This window comes from Culex pipiens, chromosome 2 (assembly GCF_016801865.2).
Source record: "Culex pipiens pallens isolate TS chromosome 2, TS_CPP_V2, whole genome shotgun sequence".
Lineage (NCBI taxonomy): Eukaryota > Metazoa > Arthropoda > Insecta > Diptera > Culicidae > Culex > Culex pipiens.
In genome coordinates this window covers 210,941,195-210,962,674 of record NC_068938.1, presented here as the reverse complement: position 1 = coordinate 210,962,674, position 21,480 = coordinate 210,941,195, and the positions used below count along the sequence as shown (strand labels likewise).

The window sequence follows — 21,480 nt, the reverse complement described above, 5'->3', positions numbered from 1 at the left end:
CTCTCGGCGGCCAGGTCAGAAGCTTATGTGGACTTCTGCAAGTGTGGAATCCGAGCGAACTTCCAAAAGTACAGAGCTCTTGATCGCAGGTACAGTAATACTCTGAAGCGGAAGAAGCGAATGTACTGGCGGGAGTTCGTTGAAGGACTACCAGCAGATACGTCCATGAGCACTCTGTGGCGCGTTGCGAGGGCCATGCGTAGAGGTTCCGTTCCGAACGAGAGTGTGGAAAAATCGGACAAGTGGATATTGGATTTCGCCAAGAAGGTGTGCCCGGACTCGGTGCCGACACAACCATCATTCGACGTTGTTGATGGGAGCGATTCTAATCCTCCCTTCTCGATGGTAGAGCTCTCCATAGCACTATTGACGGGCAACAACACTGCTCCTGGTCCGGACAAGATCAAGTTCAGCTTGCTGAAGAATCTTCCGGACGTCGCCAAGCAGCGTCTGTTGAATCTGTTCAACACGTTGGTGGAGCAGAACATAATTCCACACGAATGGCGACAGGTCCGGGTGGTTGCCATTCAAAAGCCCGGTAAACCGGCGTCCGACCACAACTCGTATCGTCCAATCAGCTTGCTGTCGTGTCTACGCAAGTTGCTGGAGAAGATGATCCTCGACCGCCTCGAACCATGGATGGAACGAGAGCACTTGCTGTCAGACACGCAGTATGGCTTCCGGAGAGGCAAGGGAACAAGCGACTGTCTAGCCTTGCTGGCCACAGGGATCGACATAGCCCGTGGTAAGAAACAGCAAATGGCTTCTGTCTTCCTAGACATCAAGGGTGCATTTGATTCAGTTTCCATCGATGTGTTGGGAGTAAAGCTGCGGCGGAGCGGTCTCAATCCGACGATGTGCAACTTCCTCATCAACCTGTTGTCAGAAAAACACATGCACTTTGTGCAAGGTGATCTGGCAATCACCCGGATAAGTTACATGGGTTTGGCACAAGGCTCACGCCTTAGTCCATCCATGTATAACTTCTACGTCAGCGATATCGATGATTGCTTGACCGGAGACTGCACCCTTATACAGTACGCAGATGACGCAGTGGTTTCAATCGCTGCCAAGAAGGAAGCCGATCTGCTAGAGCCCTTGCAAGATACCCTGGACAACTTGGCCCATTGGGCAGTTGGAAAGGGTATTGAATTCTCTCCGGAGAAGACGGAACTGGTCGTTTTTACGGGGAAGCATGAACCGCCGCAGCTTAATCTGTCTCTTTCGGGAAAGACTATCGAGCAGTCGGACCACTTCATGTACATGGGTACCATCTTTGATCAAAAGGGAACATGGGGGAAGCACATCAACTACCTGAAGCAAAAGTGCCTGCAAAGAACTAATTTTCTGCGCAGCGTCTCTGGCAACCGGTGGGGTGCTCATCCTTCTGACCTGCTTCGACTGTACAAGACAACGATACTCTCGGTGCTGGAATATGGCAATTTCTGCTTCCAAACAGCTGCGAAATCACGCTTGTTGGTTCTCCAGCGGATACAGTACCGAAGTCTTCGCATTGTCTTGGGATGCATGCACTCAACTCACAACATGACCCTCGAGGTCTTGGCGGGAGTGTTGCCTCTGCGAACTCGTTACTACGAACTGTCTTACCGGTTCCTGATCCGGTGTGATTACAGGAATAAACTGGTAATTGACAACTTTGAAACGTTGCTGAACCTTCACGTTGAGTCTCGGCGCATGCTTCTATATTATGACTTTATGTCATCGTGGGAGTGGAGCCCGAGCACAACGGTACAGCGCACGCCTCCGTTAACCAGCAGCACCCTGATTGGCTTCGACACGTCCATGAAAGCCGATACTCGCGGTATCCCAAACCATCTTCTGCGGGGAGTTGTACCGTCGATCTTCGCATCAAAGTACAACCATGTTCCTCCAAACAACAGATTCTTCACCGATGGCTCCAAGCTCGACGGCTGTACGGGCTTCGGTGTTTATCATGAATCTTATCAGCTGTTCTTTAAGCTGAAGGATCCGAGTTCGGTTTACGTCGCAGAGTTAGCCGCGGTTTACTGCGCACTGCGAATCATCGAGACCATGCCACCTGACCACTACTTCATCTTCACCGATAGCTTTAGCTCTGTTGAGGCTATCCGGTCTCTGAAGCCGACCAGGGAGTCTGCGTTTTTCCTCACGGAAATACGCAAGACTTTAAACAACCTGGCGGCTCAGTCCTTCAGCATCACGGTGGTGTGGGTCCGCGCTCATTGCTCGATTCCGGGTAATGAGAAGGCGGACTTGCTCGCCAAGAAGGGTGCTGAGAGTGGAGACATTTTTGAAAGGCCAATCAGCCTACAAGAATGCTACGGTTTTCCGAGGCAGTGTGCGCTTCTGGATTGGCAAAAACAATGGGACGACGACACCAAGGGACGTTGGATGTATTCCATACGACCTAAGGTGCAAAGAAAAGCCTGGTTCAAGGGAATGGACTTGACGCGTGGATTCATCAGAACGATGTCCCGCCTTATGTCGAACCATTACTCGTCCAAGGCTCATCTGTACCGTATCAACATGAGTGATACGAACCTTTGTGACTGTGGGCAGGGTTATCAGGACATCGACCATCTCGTATGGGCGTGTCCAGATCACCATGTTCACAGAATTAAGTTGAAAGATACCCTCAGGGCCCGAGGAAGACCACCAGAAATCCCGATGCGAGACGCGCTATCTCAACTAGACCTTGATGTTCTCTATCCTATCTATCAGTTCCTCTCAGATTCCAAAATATCTATTTAGTTTTCTTCCAGTTAGTTTCCCTTCAGTTAGTTTTCCTCTAGTTAGTATAACTCGCCTTCACACAAAGCCGTCGTTTCTGGTTGCACCGGAAGCAAAGCAAGATCGCCCCAGCAGCTGGACACCGAGTTGCGGCTGAGGACAAAACGCAAAGGCCAGCAGAGCCAACCAAGACCCCTACACAATCCCCCTTTCCTTCCCACGCCTTGTCTTTAATATCAATCCCTTCCCTACTAACCCCGAGTAGGCCGCGGGTAATCGGCTCCCCTCCCACTAACATTTACACACAAGATCCTCTGTAATTATTAAGTCAAATGTAATTACAAAAGCCGACTCGGTCCTAACCAGGTCCCAGTACCGAAAAGGACCTAATAAAAATAATTTTATGAAAAAAAAAAAAAAAAAAAAAAAAAAAAAAAAAAAAAACCCCTTCGAATCACGCACGATGCTTCCAGCTGCCTCCAGGTTAAACTCTACACTGACAGCATTTTGACAGAAAATTTGTCAGCATTGACAGCAAAACTTACCCCTGACAGCAACTCCAATCCACCTGTAGCTTCACCCTAATTGCGCCTAATGTCATCGCTCAGGTAGAAAAGTTCTCCCCGGGCCAACAAGTGATCCCTTTTCCGTGCAATTAAGCAGGAAACGTCAGAGGAAAAAAGTCGTTACCCTACCCGAAAACCACGAACGAAAAAAAAAATGTTGATCCCATAAACTAAAAGTCAAGTCCTACCTTGCACAACAATAACAAAAGAAGACGTCGACGAGAAGACGCGCGTCGCGCTCGGAGAAATCGATACCGGCAATCGGCCGTTCCGTTTTGCTCCGTTCCTTCGTAAATACGCGTCGCTCTCGCGAATGAGAGAAGTGACGCAACGCGTCAAGTGTTTTGTTGCGTAGCTGGTGCTACCGGACTCCTGCTCGCACTGACAGCACCTGCTGCGACGCAACGTCGCGCGCGGGAGAATGTTGCGCCGTCCCAGGAAAAGAGAGAAGGAGCGTTCGGGCTCGCGACTCGCGACCGGATCGGCTCGCGACGGAGAAGCGACGATGCGGGTTCGGCCAGTTAGTACGAGCTGGATCTTTACACCGTGACGACGTGTGTGCAGGAGGAACGCAACGACGACGACGACGACGCCGCGCGTTAACGGATTGTTGTTGTTGCTGTAGCGGGCGAGAGAGCGGGGGTCCTGTCGCGTTAATCCGTAGTAGGCCGTGGGATTGACCGCGTGTGAGGAATAACCCCTTGTGTTAGGTCCGAAAGCCACGAGACTTCCGGTGAAGTGGTTCGGATTGTTCGGGAGTTTGGTTGGTGTGTTGAGGAATCTGCGCTACCCCCAGTGGATAAACGGCAGGGGGTGTGATACACACACACAAACACAGAAAGCAACCAGCAACCCCCTGCAAGGGAGTGTGACAAGTGCCAAAAGGGATGCTCCCTACCGGATGTTCCCAGTAGAGGACAGCTAGTGGATATCATCTGTAGGAATTCGGAATCTCCAGGAAGAGGAGATGTCAAGTGACGGTGAATCCTGCTCGCAGTAGGCCGCCGAGGAAAATTACTCCAATCGCGGGAGGCCAGCGCGCGTGTGTGTGTGCGTGATCCTTGCGGTGGATGCTGTGTGCGAAAATTTCGCTCGAAAACACCAATACCAGCGTGTAGCGTTTCGAAGGATTCGCCGAGCACGGGGAAAACTCCGGTCCGAAATGGCAAGTGGCAAGTGAGCGGAGAGAGAGTGAGCGCGGCGAGGAGATGCTGCTGCTTTGACATCTGGAAGAGTTTTCCAATAATAGTGTGTTGTTTGATTACAAGGTGTGCGGTTTATGCATCGCCAAGACACCACGTCCGAGTTGTGGTCGCGCCGTTTATCAATCGCTAGAGCAACAATCGAGAGCGAGAATTTTGGGGGGTGGATTCCGAATCGTAACGTGATGCTGCGGCGATGATGATGTTGAAGCAGTTGGCCCAGTGTCTGGCCAACGTCGGGCGGCGGTGATGATAACAGAGCAGCGGCAGCTGTAGTAGTGAAAAAAAACGGGGAGGTGGATACTCTGTAATCAATAGTGAACAACAATTCGGGCGAGGAAGATATCCGAAAACGAAGAGCAGAGAGAAAGTGTGTCTGTAATGCAGCAGCAGCAGTAGTGAAAGTGGAGGAATGTTCTAGAGAGAGAGAAAGCGAGTGAAAGAGCGGCCTATCCTTCGACCTTCGCCGAAAAAGCAAAAATAGTCCTGTTTATGTTTTGCCTCACTTTCTCGTGTCGTGTCGTCCTAGAATATGTGTGTGTGCGTGTGATAAGGTGAATACTAGCTTCCACGGCTATCACGAGGTGTAATCAGTGTTCAAGAGTAGTGTTGATCTGTTTTTCTGTTATATCTGGCTCTAAAAGAAGTAATTCTGTGTGAAAATCCAAGGAAGAAAAGTATTCTAAGCTACACTATAGCCACAATAGCTCAGTCAGTCAGTCAATGTTTGGGATTAAAGTGAAATTTCGTATTTAAAACACATCGTCTTGTCATAGCTTTACAACTACAACTAGGTGAGTTTCTGAACCATTAGGTCACTCAAATTTGATAGCAACATAAGCTGATATGACCGAGAGACTAACTCGGGCATGGGTTCACTGATATCTACAAAAACCACCGACAAAATGTTTGGTATTGTCGAGAATAAACGCCCACTTTTGCTGTGTTATATTTAATCTCTAGTATTTGACAGCAAACATGGAATGTTTTATCAAATATATCAATCAAATCAAATATATTATTATTTCAATGATTCATTTGTGATCAAAAAATATTCAATCTATGGTCTTTATTTTTAAATTTTAAGTAGAAATTATTTTGAAACCAGATTTATTTCTCGATTGTCTTTTCAAAAGGGCATCGATTCCATTTTTGAAAAAACGATTTTTTTCATCAAATAGAGAAAAAGCACTGGCAACCCAGTTTAACAAATACTGCTAAAATAACAGAAATTGTTATGGAATCTTCTTGAAAAATCCATTTTCCGTATACTCGGGGGACCATTTAAGTTATTCTACTTTGGTCTCGATTTGCATGAAATAATTTTTTTCCCATAAAACATATGTTTGAAACTTATTAGCAGATAAGCGAGCCACTTAACTAAAAAAAATCGCGAAAAAGTTAATAATGTTTCACAAAAATGGGATTTCAACTTATAGTTTCAATATTTAATAACTGCCGTGATAACTCTTATATTATTCAAAAGTATCATTTTACAAATTTGTAAAATGCGATGTTTAATCAATTCATTGAAAATGTAGGTCAAATTGAAGCATAGTTCAAGCAAATTAATAATTTCATTTAAATTTCAGTGTCATTTTATTGAAAAAGCCATTTGAAGCGAAAGTCATAAAATGACTAATGAAATTGCAAGGTAACTTATAAAATTAAATTTAAAAATTCATGCGTAATAAGCATTTTGTGATGTTTTTTGATAACTTTTTTTTTTCATAACAAATGCTTTTCACGCTGTAGAGGTCATGCTACTGTATTTTATATATTTTTTAAAAATATCAATAAATTCATAAAAGTATAAAAAAAATTTCCTAAAGTTATACTTTTTTATGTCTGGTTCAATTTTTTTAATATTGTAAAAAAGTACCTAAAAGTGTTTTAGTGGATTTAAATACAAAAAAAAACAAACTTCATTTCATGTATCCTAAATAGTATTCAATTGATTGTTCAAGTTTTTTCAACGCAAATATTTTTTTAGCCCTATAATTTTTCGGGGAAATTTTGTAGGAGAGAACTGGAATTGAAATAAAATTTGCAATTGCCTAGTTATAATTGCAATGTGCACTTGAATAGAGTTTACTAACTTTAAGGATTAACCTCAACAACAATCTTAAAAATGTAGAATTATATTTTTTTGCCACCTTAAAATGGTCCAAATTTATCTTCTTCCATACATTATTCTAAGTTTCCTAGTTTTTTGTCAAGAAATAATTTTCAAATTCGTTTGATCCTGGGAAGATTCGAATTGCTTCGAATTCAAGTGAAAATACAAAAATATTTGAAAGATTATTGTTAAAAAAAGGAACATTTTTAAAAATGCAATTTTGTTTTTTTAAACATCTATTGTTTTTATTTGTAAATGCATTGATAAAATGTGTTCTATCTCATTTTCTTCTGTCATTTTTTTATATTTAAATAAATTTTCATATACTTTTCGATATTTCTTTAAATTGTTTTTTTTTAATATTGCTTAAAAAATGTAATTTATTTAAGCCTTGTTATTATTTCGGCTTTTTTTATTATTATTATTTCGGCTAAAGGCTTACTCAAGGAAATATGGGCAAAATTTTCAAACAAACTTTATTAACTTTTCGTTAACTACATTCTTACATTTGAGTAGCCTGTTCCATAAAAATGAACAAATACAATCTTTTATCCATACTGCAAAAAAAAAAATACATAATGGTTTAAATTTACCTTTAGCATCACTATTGTCTTTGATCTAAAAACTCATAAATTATACACGGAAACGAAAACCTTTGTGGTGATTAGTGCGTCCATCCCGGGAATTCCCGGGACAAAAATCCCGGGATTTTTCCGAAACCGGGAATTCCCGAATCCCGGGATTTTTTAAATTTTGTCCCGGGAATTCCCGAAATTGAAAACAATTCAAATTTGGTTTGGAAATTCAGATTTGGTTGTAGAAATAGATGAATAGTGGAATACTAAGTACTCAATAAGAATTTAAAAGCATTACAATTTGTATTTGGCATATATCAGCATGTATTTGGCTTGTTAGGGAAAATTGCTGAAATTTTAGTGCCTTGCGCTTTAAATATTTTCTTTTAAATTGTATTTATTTGAAAAATAATTGGTATTATATTTTCGTATATTCATGACAATAAACTTGAGAAAAATCATATTTAATTATTTTTCATCAAAAACCGGCATCTGGAGCAAATCAGGACAAAAGTAAAGAATTTTGACAGTTGTTTCAGGCAATTTTTTTGCATAATGTTCTGATTTTAGTTACAACACGAATAGAACAAAACAATTAGTACACCGATTTTCAAATTTATTGCTCTTCACCCAACTGGCAGTCACATGATTGTGATGCATGGCGGCATGAAAGTATATCAGAATCTGCATGAAATCTGTCCTCATGCATTTTTTTGCGATATAGGAGTATGACATTTTTGCCCGTTACCGACAATTATCGACATTACCGACGGCTTTTTGGTTGTATTTCACAAAAAAAAAACACTTAGCAGAACGAGGATTGAACCACCAACTTCTTGGTTATTGATCCGACACGCTACCACCGCACCATGGACGGTTGATGAAAAGTGAGTGAAAGAGCACCAACATATGCATCTCTTTGGAGTGTTGCTCGGGAACGGACCAGCATTATATGTGTTGGTGAGAACTGCAGATCGCTGAAATTTTTACATGCGGGCAAAAATGATCTACGGACTTGCTGCAAAAAATGTTATAAAATGTGACATTTTCTGCAGCAAATCCAATGTTGCAGATTTTGAGATATATTTTTCCTTTGGGTGCTGAATCTCCTGTATCTATTCTGACTGCAGTCCCGATTATCTCCAGTTGGCGGTGGTGACTTAAAGATAATTTTTCAAATATGTTTTAAATATAATACAAGAAATGCTAGACTTATACGAATTGTAAGATTTTCTGGTATAATTTTATTTGTTTTAGTTTCTTGTTTGTTTTAGACAGTTTCAAATAAATTGTTTAAGCTATTTTAACCATGTCATAAAAATAAACAAATAAAAGAAATATCTAAATAAGAAGCTTATTATATTTGAATCACATCAGATTAAAAATTGTGATTCATTTAAAATCTAAAGAATTATTTTTTAATGTATTTTATACTACACCCAGAACTGGGCATCGGCATACGAGAGGATAAAGAGCACGATTCGGTAGTAAAATGGTACTGTGTGCGGACGTAGAGGATACATCCCGAAATTACCGAGAGTACTTTACTCTTGGGTTCATCTTTAAAAAAAGTTCATCAATCAAAAAAAAAAAGGACCGGTACCGAGACCCGAACCCAAGACCTTCGGCATATTGAACCGTGCATTTGCCGTATGGGCCACCATGGTTCGGTGACGAAGTGGCGGTCATTTGTCCATATAAGCCACTCAATAGGATGGACTGTTCCAATGAACAAATGAGCACGCGAGAGGACTATACTCTCGCAAAATAGCACTTTCCTCACGTTTCTTTTCGTGAGGACTATCCCCTCGTTCTTTAACTTTGGGTGTATCTTAAAAACTGCTGTCCTTGTTAAGATTGAAGAGTAGATTATCATAAATTAACAGTATTGAGCTTATTCTGTTATTTTATGCTTTAAAAGCAAAATAAATATAATGAAAACATAGATTTTATGACTGCTTCAAAAATTTCCCGGGATCCCGGGAATTCCCGGGATTCCAAAAATATTTTTCCCGTTTCCCGGGAATTTCAAAACCCGGGAAAATTGGACGCCCTAGTGGTGATAGTTATGCTATCACAAATTTCGTTTGATGTTTAAATTTATAGTAATATTAAATACTGGTGATATTCCTTTAGGATTTGGCCAGTGCAAACTTTATTTCAAATTTTTGTCAGCCTGTTCCCTCCATTAAAGTTTTCCCAAAAAAGTTTAGGTTTTTTTTTTTTGAGATAACAGATCGGAAAAGACGTGAAAGAAAATAAATAAGTTCTTAATTTCAGTTGGTAGTTTTGAAGCATTCTCTTATCTTGAGTTTTGATGCTTTATTTTTAACATAAATACGTCTGATGGCTTTTTAATTTGAATTTTTTAATATTTGTTTTTTTTAAGAAAATGAAAAGAATAAAATGTTAGTTTTTTTTTTGCGGCAAACAAATTACAATGATCTAGCGGTTTTCCTTTTCTCAAAATTATTTTTCCCTTTAAAAAACACTTAGCTAGTCAAATCTTCAGTAAGATATAGGTTTCCTCCTTGCAAATGCTTTTGAATTGAACTCAGTTTAACGGTTCTCCAAATCTCTAAATTGTTGATTTCAAATGAGACACAAATTTAATTAAATATTAACAATTCTAAAAAAACGGATAAAATTTTGTTTTGAAAAAATAAATCAATAACGATACAATAATTGAAGTTCCAGTTTATTATCAATTTGCTTCGCGGAGTTTTTTTAACTTTTTCTTCTTAAGCAAGATTTTTTTACTTTATTTCGATTGTAAATTGCAATTTTTTGGCTGAATGATTTTTAAACAAAACATTTTTTAACAATTTCACTGTAACCAAAATGAAAACATTATCCCTGCAACGAACGAACCATCGATTTTATCAGTAAATTAACTAGCAGTACTAGCTTCCTGACTTGAATCACTAAAACCCATTACATTCTGCTCCCAAGCTGCTGACAATTTTTCACGAAAAGTCATCTCCCCTCTGCTAAACGAGGCCAAGAGTACCACAATGAAATGAGAAACCGGAGGACGTGTTTCAATTACGAAAATTTTTGCTCTCCGCTGGGGCGAAATTTGCTTTTTATAATGAAATTGCCAAGCAAAACAGGGCTTTGACGAACGTCAAGACAAAGTCAAAAGCTTCTCCAAGGACTCGTATCGATGCAGATCAAAATTTTCGGGCACGTGTCCTGTGTCCACGTTGGCTTGTCATAACCTACATCTTTGGTGTATCTTGCCTGGAAGATTGATAGCCTTGCGTCTTCCTTCGAGAGCCCAAAATAGAGTCGTAAAAAGTTGAACAAGCTTCGGTCTAGTTTCAAGAGAAACAACCACGACGACGATATAATTAAATGCCCGGGCAGCGCCGGTTGACTCTTCAACAGAGTTCATTGAGTTGAGTCAAGACTTTAAAGATATTCCAAGATGGCTTCTTGGCTGGGACCCCGACTGGACGGAAGAAGACAGAGATGTCATGGGAACATGAGCACATCAAGAAATGCTGTTCCATTGTTGTTGGCGTCGCGTTACAGACTTGATTTCGATGGCCTGGACGAGGTGAGCTGGCGCGGGAGATCTGTGTGCAATCTGTCGTAAATCTTGAGGTTTTTTTTAAAGTGAAGTTGTTGAATTTTGAAGCAGCTAAGTAGTTGAAAAAATAAATGTAGAAAATTATTTGTATATTTCTATCAATTGTTCTTTATAATTTAATCAAATTTGTTTTTAAATTTCATCAAACAGAAACATACATTTTGAAGCTTTCCATCTTGTTTCGAATCCTACAAAAGAGTTTTCAAAACAATGCCCCACGTAAATACCGAACCTTTTCCTGTCAAACAAATCCCTCTAAACACGCAGAAATATGTCGCAAATTACGACCTACGACAGCAAAGTGCGAGACGTTTACCTCTACACAGTAAACCACAAGTTGGGAAAACGCCCACCGGCAACGTTTTTTTTTTGGTCCCCGCAAGTTTTCCACCCGTGAAAATTTCCCGCTAACCGTCTTCAACTTGGCTCTCTCTCTCTGCAGGAGGGCGCCGCCACAGCAAGAAAACGAGGAAAATATTACCCAGGGTTTCCTCCCTTTTTCCCACTCACGCAATGTCACATTTCCCAGCGTTCTGGTTGATTCGTGTTCCGAGACTTGCAGAATTTCCGACTGTCGAAACCGTCTCTCCGGGGTTCGCCGTGTGTAATGTGTTAAACAATGTGTTCCAATTTTCCGCTTTTCTACCCATTTTTCATCTGATAACGAGTCGTGTTTTGCCAGGTGGCCTACCTTGCAGGCGCGCGCGCCTTCCTATGCTCACTCCATATATGAAGATAAAAACAGCAGAAAAATTGCACGGTATCAGATTTCCTTTTGCTGAATGGGGAGGGGGAGCCACTGAATTAGGTTGTCGTCTATCATCATCATCATCGTGCATTGTCGTCGTCGTCGTTGGAGACGGTTGATTGGACGTGGGTGGATGAGGTGTTTTTGTTCCATTTTTTTCGCAGAACTTGTGGGTTCTGTTGTTGGATGTAGGCCCCCCCCCATTCCGATTTCCTTGGCATTGTTTTCCAGCAGCAGCAGTATTTTTTTCTCTTCCACGAACCCGTTAGGTGGCAGTTTTCCCGCGCCAGTAAACATATCGAATTGCTGAGATTGCGAGGGCGTTGGAGAAAATAAGATTGTGGACTTTTTTGTATAGATATCAAGTTAATTGGAATAGTTTCATCTTGAAAATAAAAAAATGTTATCATTTTTAATAGGTATTTTCTTCAAAAAATGTATTAAACTAAACTATTTACGAATTCTGAAATAACATTACAATTTTCCAAATTCCATCCAAATTAAAAAGTGTGGATTTATAAAAAAAACATGTTATCAATTCATAACAATTTTAAACACTATACCTTAACTTTCCATCAATTACCAATTGTACATGTTTGCTTTTCTTTCTATTGAGTCAAAAAATCCGTTGTCTTAAAAAAATATGTCCATTACCAACTCGACCACTTTATGAGAAAAAATCTCAAAAAATTGCCAAGCTTATTTTTTTGTAATATAGACTAACGAAAAGCAATTGAGAGATCTGCTGATTTTACTTGCCTTAAGCTTCTCCAGAACGCTGAAAATATTTTTTTTAACCAATTTTGTCTTGTTGAAAATCGTTCCCTTTTTTTCTAGTACAAAATATGTCAACATTTCTTGATGTTTATTACCGCTCGGAATGGGGCAAAGAAAATATTATAAATCGGGTCATCTACCCATGGGATATTTTTTATACGTAGGTTCAAAATAAATATTCTTAAGTGAAAACTGCGTTCTACATTGAAAAAATATTTTCATACTTATGGAAACGTCTGGTAAATAACTTTTTTTTTTTGAAAGTTTATAGTAATTTAAAAAAACAGCTGACATAGATTTTTTAAAATGCAAACATAGATTAATCAAGGGTTTCCCGTATCCACTTTTTAATTAAAATTAAAAAAAATATTTATAACTTAATAAATTATTTAATGGATCGTCAAACGACACTAAATTGAAAAGTATTAATTACATTTTTTTTTAAACTTCAATATATCTGATGAACACAGCAGTTGCCTGACCTCTATCAACTGTAAACAATTTGGGACATTTAATTTTATGGGAAATTTATTGTTCATTTCGACTGCAATAACTCAAAAGGTTACTTTTTCATTTAGAACAATTTAGCAGACAATTACAACAAAAATTTATAAACATAAGGGGTTTGCTTGTATCCTTCACAAGTTCTCGCAATTTTACTAAAAATAGTTTTGAAAACCCGATTTAATCCCACCTGGGGTGAGATAGAGCCTTTCTTACTAAAGAATATAACAATGGTAGAACTTCTTCTTTAAATTCATAACATCGACTTTGTTTATTTATAACGTTAGCACGTTAGCAAGTATTATAAATGATATGTTTTCCAAAAGAAATAAAAAAAACGCAATTTTTGCCAAGAGAATATTTTTAATCGTACATATTCTTAATCAAACATGCGTTTATGACAAACGCGAGCATAGCAAGCTTCCCATGCGCCAGTGACAACGCACACCGCGGTTTTGGTTTTCTAGCTTCGGTACGAGCCCTTTTGTGTGTTGGTATTTTGGTTCATTGTACCATCGTACCGAGCAAAGCAGGCGTAAGGAAAAACCGAGGTACAAGTGAACCGCGTGTGCCGCACGGTGCAGGGAAGCTAGCCATTAAGCTTCTATGAAAGTGACAGAGTCAGAGATAGCTATTTTTACAACCGCACTACTACACACTCAATCGCGAGTACCTTAGGTAGAAGCCATTGGCGTCGCCAGCATAGAAAACTTTGAAAACGATATAAACGATGAAAAGCTTAGAAAGCTCCTATTGGAATCCAATGAACCCTGTTAAATAAACTTACGAAATCACGAAAAACGAAGTCTACTTTTAGGCGATTTAAGGAGTACACAGGAAACAAATTGATTGTAGCCGAATGAATGTCCTATGTCACAATTTTTTTTGCATAAACATTGGACAGTTATGCAAAAACGGACAAGGCAAATGAAACCGAAAAGCTACGATATCCTACATGTTGTAGGAAACATCGGTAGACAAGCTACTACAAAACGAGTATAAGTCGAGCCACAAAATATATGCGCCAGCATTCTCGCGCCAGTATTCGAAGCTCAACTTGACAACTTGTCGACTTGGCGACGAAGCGTCGAAAATCGATGCAGTGTGATTATTTGACGATTTTTCCGATGAAAATTCATGCTGAATCGTAATAATTACGACCTTTCTTTAGTAAGAAAGGCAAAAAGTAAATCGTTCTAGAAATTAATCGGGATTGCCGATAGATGTCAAATTTGTTTCAGATGCTCACTCATGGTCTGTACTATGAATGTAGAAAGAAATTTCGGATAAAATCGCAAATGAAAAATTTTGGCGAAGGGCACCAGGTGGGCTTTTACCTTTTTTTAGGGATTTTTTTTCTTTTGGTAGGTTAATCAAACGGCTCTAACTCCAGAACCAAATTATGGATCTGGATGTAAATTTGGGAGGTTGTAGAGCTCGAAAAATGCAATTTTTGAGATAAATAAAAGATATGAAAATGAAAATTTTGACCATATTATCATTTGAAAACTGTGTATTTTGTTGAAAAGTCTGGCCGCATCCGAAAACAGATGGATATTTCGAAATTCGGTCTCAAAATGACCCTTGTTCAGCACACCCGCTTTCAAATGCACTTGGAACAATCAAAATCGAAAATAGGGGAGCCGAGGACTACGCGACACAAAATTTTGCAAAAATTTTGCCACACACGGACATTACTCGAACTCCACGGAATTTATTTTCTCAAAATTCGAGGATTGGAGATAGACGAGTTCTGTCAAGGTGAATCGATAGAGCGTCGAAAATCGATGCAGTGTGATTTTTTTGATGATTTTTCCGATGAAAATTCAAAATAAACTTTTTTGTATGGATCGTGGACAATCGCCATACCCTCCCCCCCCCCTTCCCCCTAAAGTGTCCACGTGGTTTATGGATGGTCCTTTGGCACCGACCAAAATTAACCCTTTCGACAGAGTTTTACTTAAATCGAACAGGGTCCGGGGTAACTCTTTCCGATTTCGTGTCAAACAAGTTAAAATAAATAGCAACATGATTCGATTTTTGTTCTTGTGAATATTGCTCAACATTTATTGCGATTTTCGAAGAATATCATGTGTGCAGTAATTCTATTCAAATCACTATACACAGTAAAATAAGTTCAATTTTTGATAATTTTATAACTTGATGGTCGAATATTTCACTTTTTAAATGATTATTTTATTTATGTGGAAAAATATCACATGAAAATCTGTAAATTTACACATTATTGGAAGTAATATTGCAGATATTTCGGATACAATTTCTGACAATAGTTTGCCATGATTTTTAAATATATGCAGTTGACTGGGTTATTTTTATTGAATTGTTTGTTTTTTTTTTCTTAATTTTATCAATTATTTTAAATAAGTTTTCAACCCTGATTTTGTATAAATATTTCCTTGTAAGTATCTTTAAATGGTTAATTATATCATGTAAAAAAATAGAAAATGACTTGAATTGGAAATTATTTTTTAAATTGCATGCCAATATGTGTCGTTCTAATAGTTTCAAAATTAAATTAAAATGGCCAATATTCATCTGAGCTTTATCAAAATTCTAACACAAATTGTACATTCTCTATAAATAGCACAAACTCAGCCTTTTCACTAATTGTCGTCAAAATTCAGGTTGTTCTATTCAAGTCCACACGTAGCACCGCTGTTTGTACACGTGTATCTAAATGATAGTCACCTTCCCTAGTTTTATCTTCCTCGAAACGAAAGCAAAATTTATTCCTTCAAAGCAGCAACAGCACACACGTAAACACAAAACAGAGAACGGCGGTCCTTCCCTTTCCTCCCCGGAACAGGACTCCAGGTCGTCGTCGTCGGTCGTCGGTTCCGTCGTTGTTTGTGTCATCCTTTTCCGTTTTGTCTCCGGCGAACTCCACGTTTGTTCACCTTGTATGTGGTGCGTCGTATGTCGTACATCATCCTCAATTTCCGTCTATCATCGCCGTCGACGGTGACATCGCCGTGTCGTGAGTTGTTCCAAGCCAACGTGCGCCCCCCGATGATGGTTGTTACGTGCGGGGTCAAGTTTCCGTGGCTTACGCATCCTGCGAGAGCTGAACGACGACGACGCACACTTGACATAATTTAAAATTTATTACGGGACGTACCTTAATGAACGAGCGACCTTAATAGCTACGCAATATACTAGGAAAACGTAGTATGTTAGATAAGTGCCAAATTTGTACCTCCCGAAACTGGATCAGTTTGGTATTTGCTCGACTTCTCGGGAAACCACCCCCCGAAAAAGATCAATTTCATCAAAATGTCACTTTCCGAGATTTGAAGCAACAGAAACCCAAGACGACAACTCAATTTTGAACCCCGGATATCAACGCCACACGCTGAACTTCCCGTCCCCCAAAATGGTTATCGCTTCCTGGGAAGTCACCACTCTAATTGTGATACAAATCACGACCTGGCGCGCGATGACCACGACAGTCACTTCATCTCACCTTTGATCGTCTGGCTTGGTGGATATTCGATCCCTTTTTTATTACGTTTTCTTGAAAGTCAATCTCCGCGAAGAACACTCTGCTCTCTGCCCTTTTGTTACAGCACACATTTCGAATGATTTTATTATTGTGTTGTTGAGTTCGAGCTGAAATGGAAAACTCCAACCGAGGTATCGTCTTACTATACCTGGTCAAAAGTGGACCGCGTTTTCTTGGTACAGTCCCTGATTTGAAACTGGTTCGCCGCGATGCGGCGATTACACCGTTCATCTTGAAACGTGTGAGTAGAAGTTACGCAAAAGTTTGTTAAGAGTGAAGAATTTAAGCTTCGAGTTACGGGCTTCTGAGCTTTTGCACGTGTAATCACACGCTGGAATGGGTTTTTGAATAAGAGAACGGGCCTACTCAGATGTGAGCGGGTGTTTCTAACTGTCTGCGACTGCGTTATTTGAGACGAAACACGAGTTTTTTTCAGCCGGTTGCGAAATGTCAACATGAGTGACGTAAGATGTGTTACAAAATCTATTTTTTGCTGTTTTTTTAATATTTTGTTTCTAATTCTAATAAAATTAAAAAAAAAACAATACTGAAAAGTACTTTTAACCATTCGAGTGCTGAAAAGTTCAACTTTTCAGCACTTGTATCGAATATTATTACTATATGCTATTGTGTTCTTCAAATTGAATAAAAAATTTACAAATCAACTAACAATTTTCCACTTTTTTTCAATCTTTTTTTCAGGAATACCAAAATGACTCACCAGCAACGGTTGCAGATTCGGACGGTCGTAGCAGTTCTAACAGGTAAGCACCCACTGCTTCCAAGCCCCGAGAAACAGGTCCACTTGTCTGGCTTTAGTCCTTTCCGGTGGACGCACCTCGATCAAAGAGAAGAAGGAAAAAAACGCCTATCAGGGTCACTTTCCGTCATTTTAGGACCTCCACGCTGGAGAGGCTTCCATATCACGCACATTTTTTTGTTCTCATATAGAGTGGGAGACAAAAAGAACTAGAGACAAAGACTAAAGACTGATCAAACCCGCATTCTTGCTCTATCAACCAACCTAAGGTTGGCAAAGGTAGAGCGAGTCTTGTAATTGTTGTCGACTTCGACAAACGTGGTCTAGTCCCAGGACAGATAAGACCGACCTTCCTCTTTGTGAGGTGTTTCAACAGGCTTCCCCCTACCGTGTCCTTCGGTATTATTTCATCTTCCTGAAGTGAGCCAGAGACACACAGTTTGAAGCGAACCAGGCAAATGGGTCGCGTTAATTACTCAGCCTCCGAGAGTCAGTCAACTGAGCAGCAGTCCCACCGGAGGCGCTTCAGCAGCTCTGCTTCTGCCTTTCTGTCCCAGTGTTGTGTCCTGGTACACCACTTTGGACGTTGACAGTCGTAAAGTGAAACTATACCAAGTGGAACCACCTCAACAATTGGAGAGGCTGCCGAAAGTGATGTTTCTAGACAGGGTTGAAGTTGAAGGGGTTGATGGGAAATTTAATTTGGTACAATCAGTTTTTGAAATTTGATCATTTCATAGGGTTAACAAATAGAATAATAATTATAAATATTTTAAGTTATGTGAAAGAATGCAGTTTTTTTTTTAAATTAAATGATTCTTTGCTTTGTTATTGAAAATTGAGAACATAATTTCAGTTTAAAAATTCTTTTCCGATTAGTGTTTTTTCTACAAATTATTTTCTTAATTTTCAATAAAAACGCAACGATTTCTGCGTGCACAGACAATTGGGTGTGTTAGAAAGGACTTTTGAGGATGGATGACATTTTTTATCCATAGTTCCCGGAGTTATGAATATACTAAAATGTGTGCAACAAAAATCTTGGTGCAAAAGCAATGGTTGATGAGCACTACAAATTCGAAAAAAGCAACAAAATAATGATGAACATTTGACCGATTCTTAGCGAAGCTACACCAAAATGTCACTTTTTTCAATTTTCAATGTGATTTTTTATATGAAAAATTTCATTTTAATTATGATCTAATAATTGCAATGTGCTTTAAATGCGTTTTCTTATCTGAAATGCCAAAAATATTGACCAAATAAGTTCTGCAAGTCATTGAATGGGAGAGGAGTTTTTTCATAAATCTGCTCCTTTCGTTGTCCCGTCACGAAAAGAAATGGCTGGCAAAAACTTAAATCTCAACCAAATCTTTCAGTTCAAGGAGCAAAAGATTTGTTTTTCAATTTGTGATAATGTGTAGAAGAGCAATAGTTTTAAAAAATCAATCTGGCAAAACTGTGACGATTTTTTTGGTGTGCCTTTTAAAATTCCAGTTTTACGATGTTGTCCCGTCACGCTACATTTTCATTTCAGGAGAAGCACAGGTATAATATTGTTCATTATGCATGTCATTTCTATGTTGGAAAATCAATTATCTTTTCAAATATGTAATAACATTGGGGGGTTTCTTCTTTAATTGTGCCACTACAGCCAAAACGCTGAAAAAAACTTGGGAATTTTTTGAAAAGGAGCCGAAGAATCGGTCATTTATGTTTTCGATGACCAACATTTTTTAATTTTTTTTTTCTTCATAAGGCCGTTGCAAATATTTTTTGAAGTTTATGTCCCTCGACTCTGGTCGGGTTCGAGGGGGGGGGGGGGGGGCAAAAAAATAAAAAAAATATAAAAATTGAAATTACAAACCATGGTCTCAACATTTGAATGAAAATTGTGTTTTAAAATGCATTTTACACCTGCCCAGTTGTTTTGCAATCATTAGTTTTCAAAATATGCAAGTATTGAAGGGATTTTTTTTTCGCCGAAAAAAAAAACTTTTTGCCGTGCTGTACATTGGATTTTCACAAAAATTAAAAATATTTTTGATCGATCCCAAACATGCTAGATATGATTTTAAATGCAGGAAAATGCATTTCTAATTGTTTTCAGTTGGTTAGACTTCTATTTTCATGGAAATTTTGAAGTTTTTTGAAAAAATATTTTTTTTGCCCCTGATTTTTCGAACCGATTTTGAAGGGGGGGGGGGCGACATAAACTTTGAAAAATATTTGCAACGGCCTAAATTTAACTTTTTTTCAAACAACCAAATGTTAGTTGGATGTTATCTAGACGATACATTATTTTTGCATGTTTTTTTTTATTTTTCATAAATCTCTCTTTCATTTACATCAGTATGAGACAAGCATTTTGAATTGTTTTTGTCCCCCTCCCTCTCAAATTTCTATTAGAGAGCGACAAAAATACCTAATAAAAACAAAAACGTTGATCGAAAAAAAAACTATGGAAATCTAAGATAAACTGTTTGGGAATAATGAAGCCTTTGTAATATTTTCTACAAATTTTCAAATTTGTACCACAGATCGGGAATACACGAAAAACTATTAAAATATAAATTTTCATTTTTTTATAACTTGCAAGATTGTCTCAGTAGAATAACCGTAACATTTTTTAAAGCATTTTAAGATACTTCTTGCCATTCAAAAAAAAATATTGAAATTTGAAATTAGGTTTTTGATTTCAATTTTTGACACCTCTCTCGATCGAGTTGAGGGACAAAAACGTAAAATAAAATGTTTACTAGCATTAAACTAAATTTCACGTTATAAATTTAAAAATATCAATGTTGTACTTTGTATCCATAATAAATAAATAAAGGTATTTGAAAGATTTAGAGAATTTGTCAAGGTTATCAAAATTTAACGCATAAAACTTAAAAAATTATCAAATCATTAAAAAAATTAGCAGTACTATTATATTGAAGCAACAACTAGTTTTAGTATTGCACATACAGTTTAGATTTTTTAACAAATTTTATTATTGATTACATGAAAAACATTTTTTACATGAAAAAATTTAGTAAATAGCCTCCTAATTCGAATGTTTTTCAATCACATTGTATTTGAAAATTACTAGAAAAAAAAAATGAAAATTTATTAAATTTCTCGGTTAATACCTAATTTTTTAAATGTAAAAATAAAAGAAATATTTTTAATATTTTTTTTATATTAAAAGATATGACATTGCTTAGCAAATTAGAAATTCTGAGAATAGTAAAATGTGTTTTATACATCTTTTATGTATTTAATTTAAATAGCAAGATCAAAGATCAAAATCTTTAAAAAATATTAAACAGACCATTTTATATTTCTTCGTATTTGGCTTTTCAGTCCGTCGAATAAAAGTAACAACCGTTTCCCTTCGTTACCGACGTTTCGGCTTATATTTTGAAGCCTTCTTCACTGGATCACTAAAAATCAGTGTGCTATTACTATTTGTTCTGTGTTTGTCGTGTGTTTTTTGTACTTACAAGGATGTTGTTCTTTGTCAAGTTTTGTTTTGTCATATGTGTAAACCGTCTGTTTATGTTCCTGCACATCACTGTTGGGATTGGGAAATATGTTGGGTAAAGAGGGGGTGATGTGCAGGAACATAAACAGACGGTTTACACATATGACAAAACAAAACTTGACAAAGAACAACATCCTTGTAAGTACAAAAAACACACGACAAACACAGAACAAATAGTAATAGCACACTGATTTTTAGTGATCCAGTGAAGAAGGCTTCAAAATATAAGCCGAAACGTCGGTAACGAAGGGAAACGGTTGTTACTTTTATTCGACGGACTGAAAAGCCAAATACGAAGAAAACTGAAATTTGACAGTCGTTGCGAAACAAGTTGACCATTTTATACTTACAACAATTGGCTTCAATATTTTCACAGTTTTTATTGATTGATAAAATGGGCAGCGTTCTTTTATACAAATATTTTTTTAAATGGCCTTCTCTTACGATTGTGTAATTCTTCGTTTTTGAAAACTATTTGAAAAATAATGAAAATTGATAAAATTGCTGGGTCTCGTGGCGCAGGGGTAGCGGCTTCGGCTGCCGATCCCGATGATGCTATGAGACGCGGGTTCGATTCCCGCCTTATCCACTGAGCTTCTATCGGATGGTGAAGTAAAACGTCGGTCCCGGTTTCTCCTGTCTCGTCAGAGGCGCTGGAGCAGAAATCCCACGTTAGAGGAAGGCCATGCCCCGGGGGGCGTAGTGCCAATAGTTCCGTTTTTTTTCCGTTTTTGATAAAATTGCTAAGCAAAATAAAATTGGAAAATGATAGAAACGAAATCATTCAAAAAAAAATTTTTTTATTTATTTTTTAAATGACAAGGTAACCAATCCAGTCTAAAAATCAGAAAG

At 38.2% G+C, this 21,480-nt stretch overlaps 1 protein-coding gene across 6 annotated transcripts in view; it reads left to right on the top strand.

Moving 5' to 3' along the window:
* The first annotated feature begins 3,825 nt into the window (after window positions 1–3,825).
* LOC120432641 (nephrin) overlaps window positions 3,826–21,480 on the top strand; it is a 413,331-nt gene continuing 395,676 nt past the window's right edge. For all 6 annotated transcript variants that reach the window (XM_039597887.2, XM_039597888.2, XM_039597886.2 and 3 more), the window contains exons 1-2: window positions 3,826–5,292; window positions 17,042–17,103. In XM_039597887.2, coding sequence (XP_039453821.1) covers window positions 17,052–17,103 — 52 coding nt within the window. In that variant the 5' untranslated portion in view covers window positions 3,826–5,292; window positions 17,042–17,051. The remainder of the gene's footprint in view (window positions 5,293–17,041; window positions 17,104–21,480) is intronic.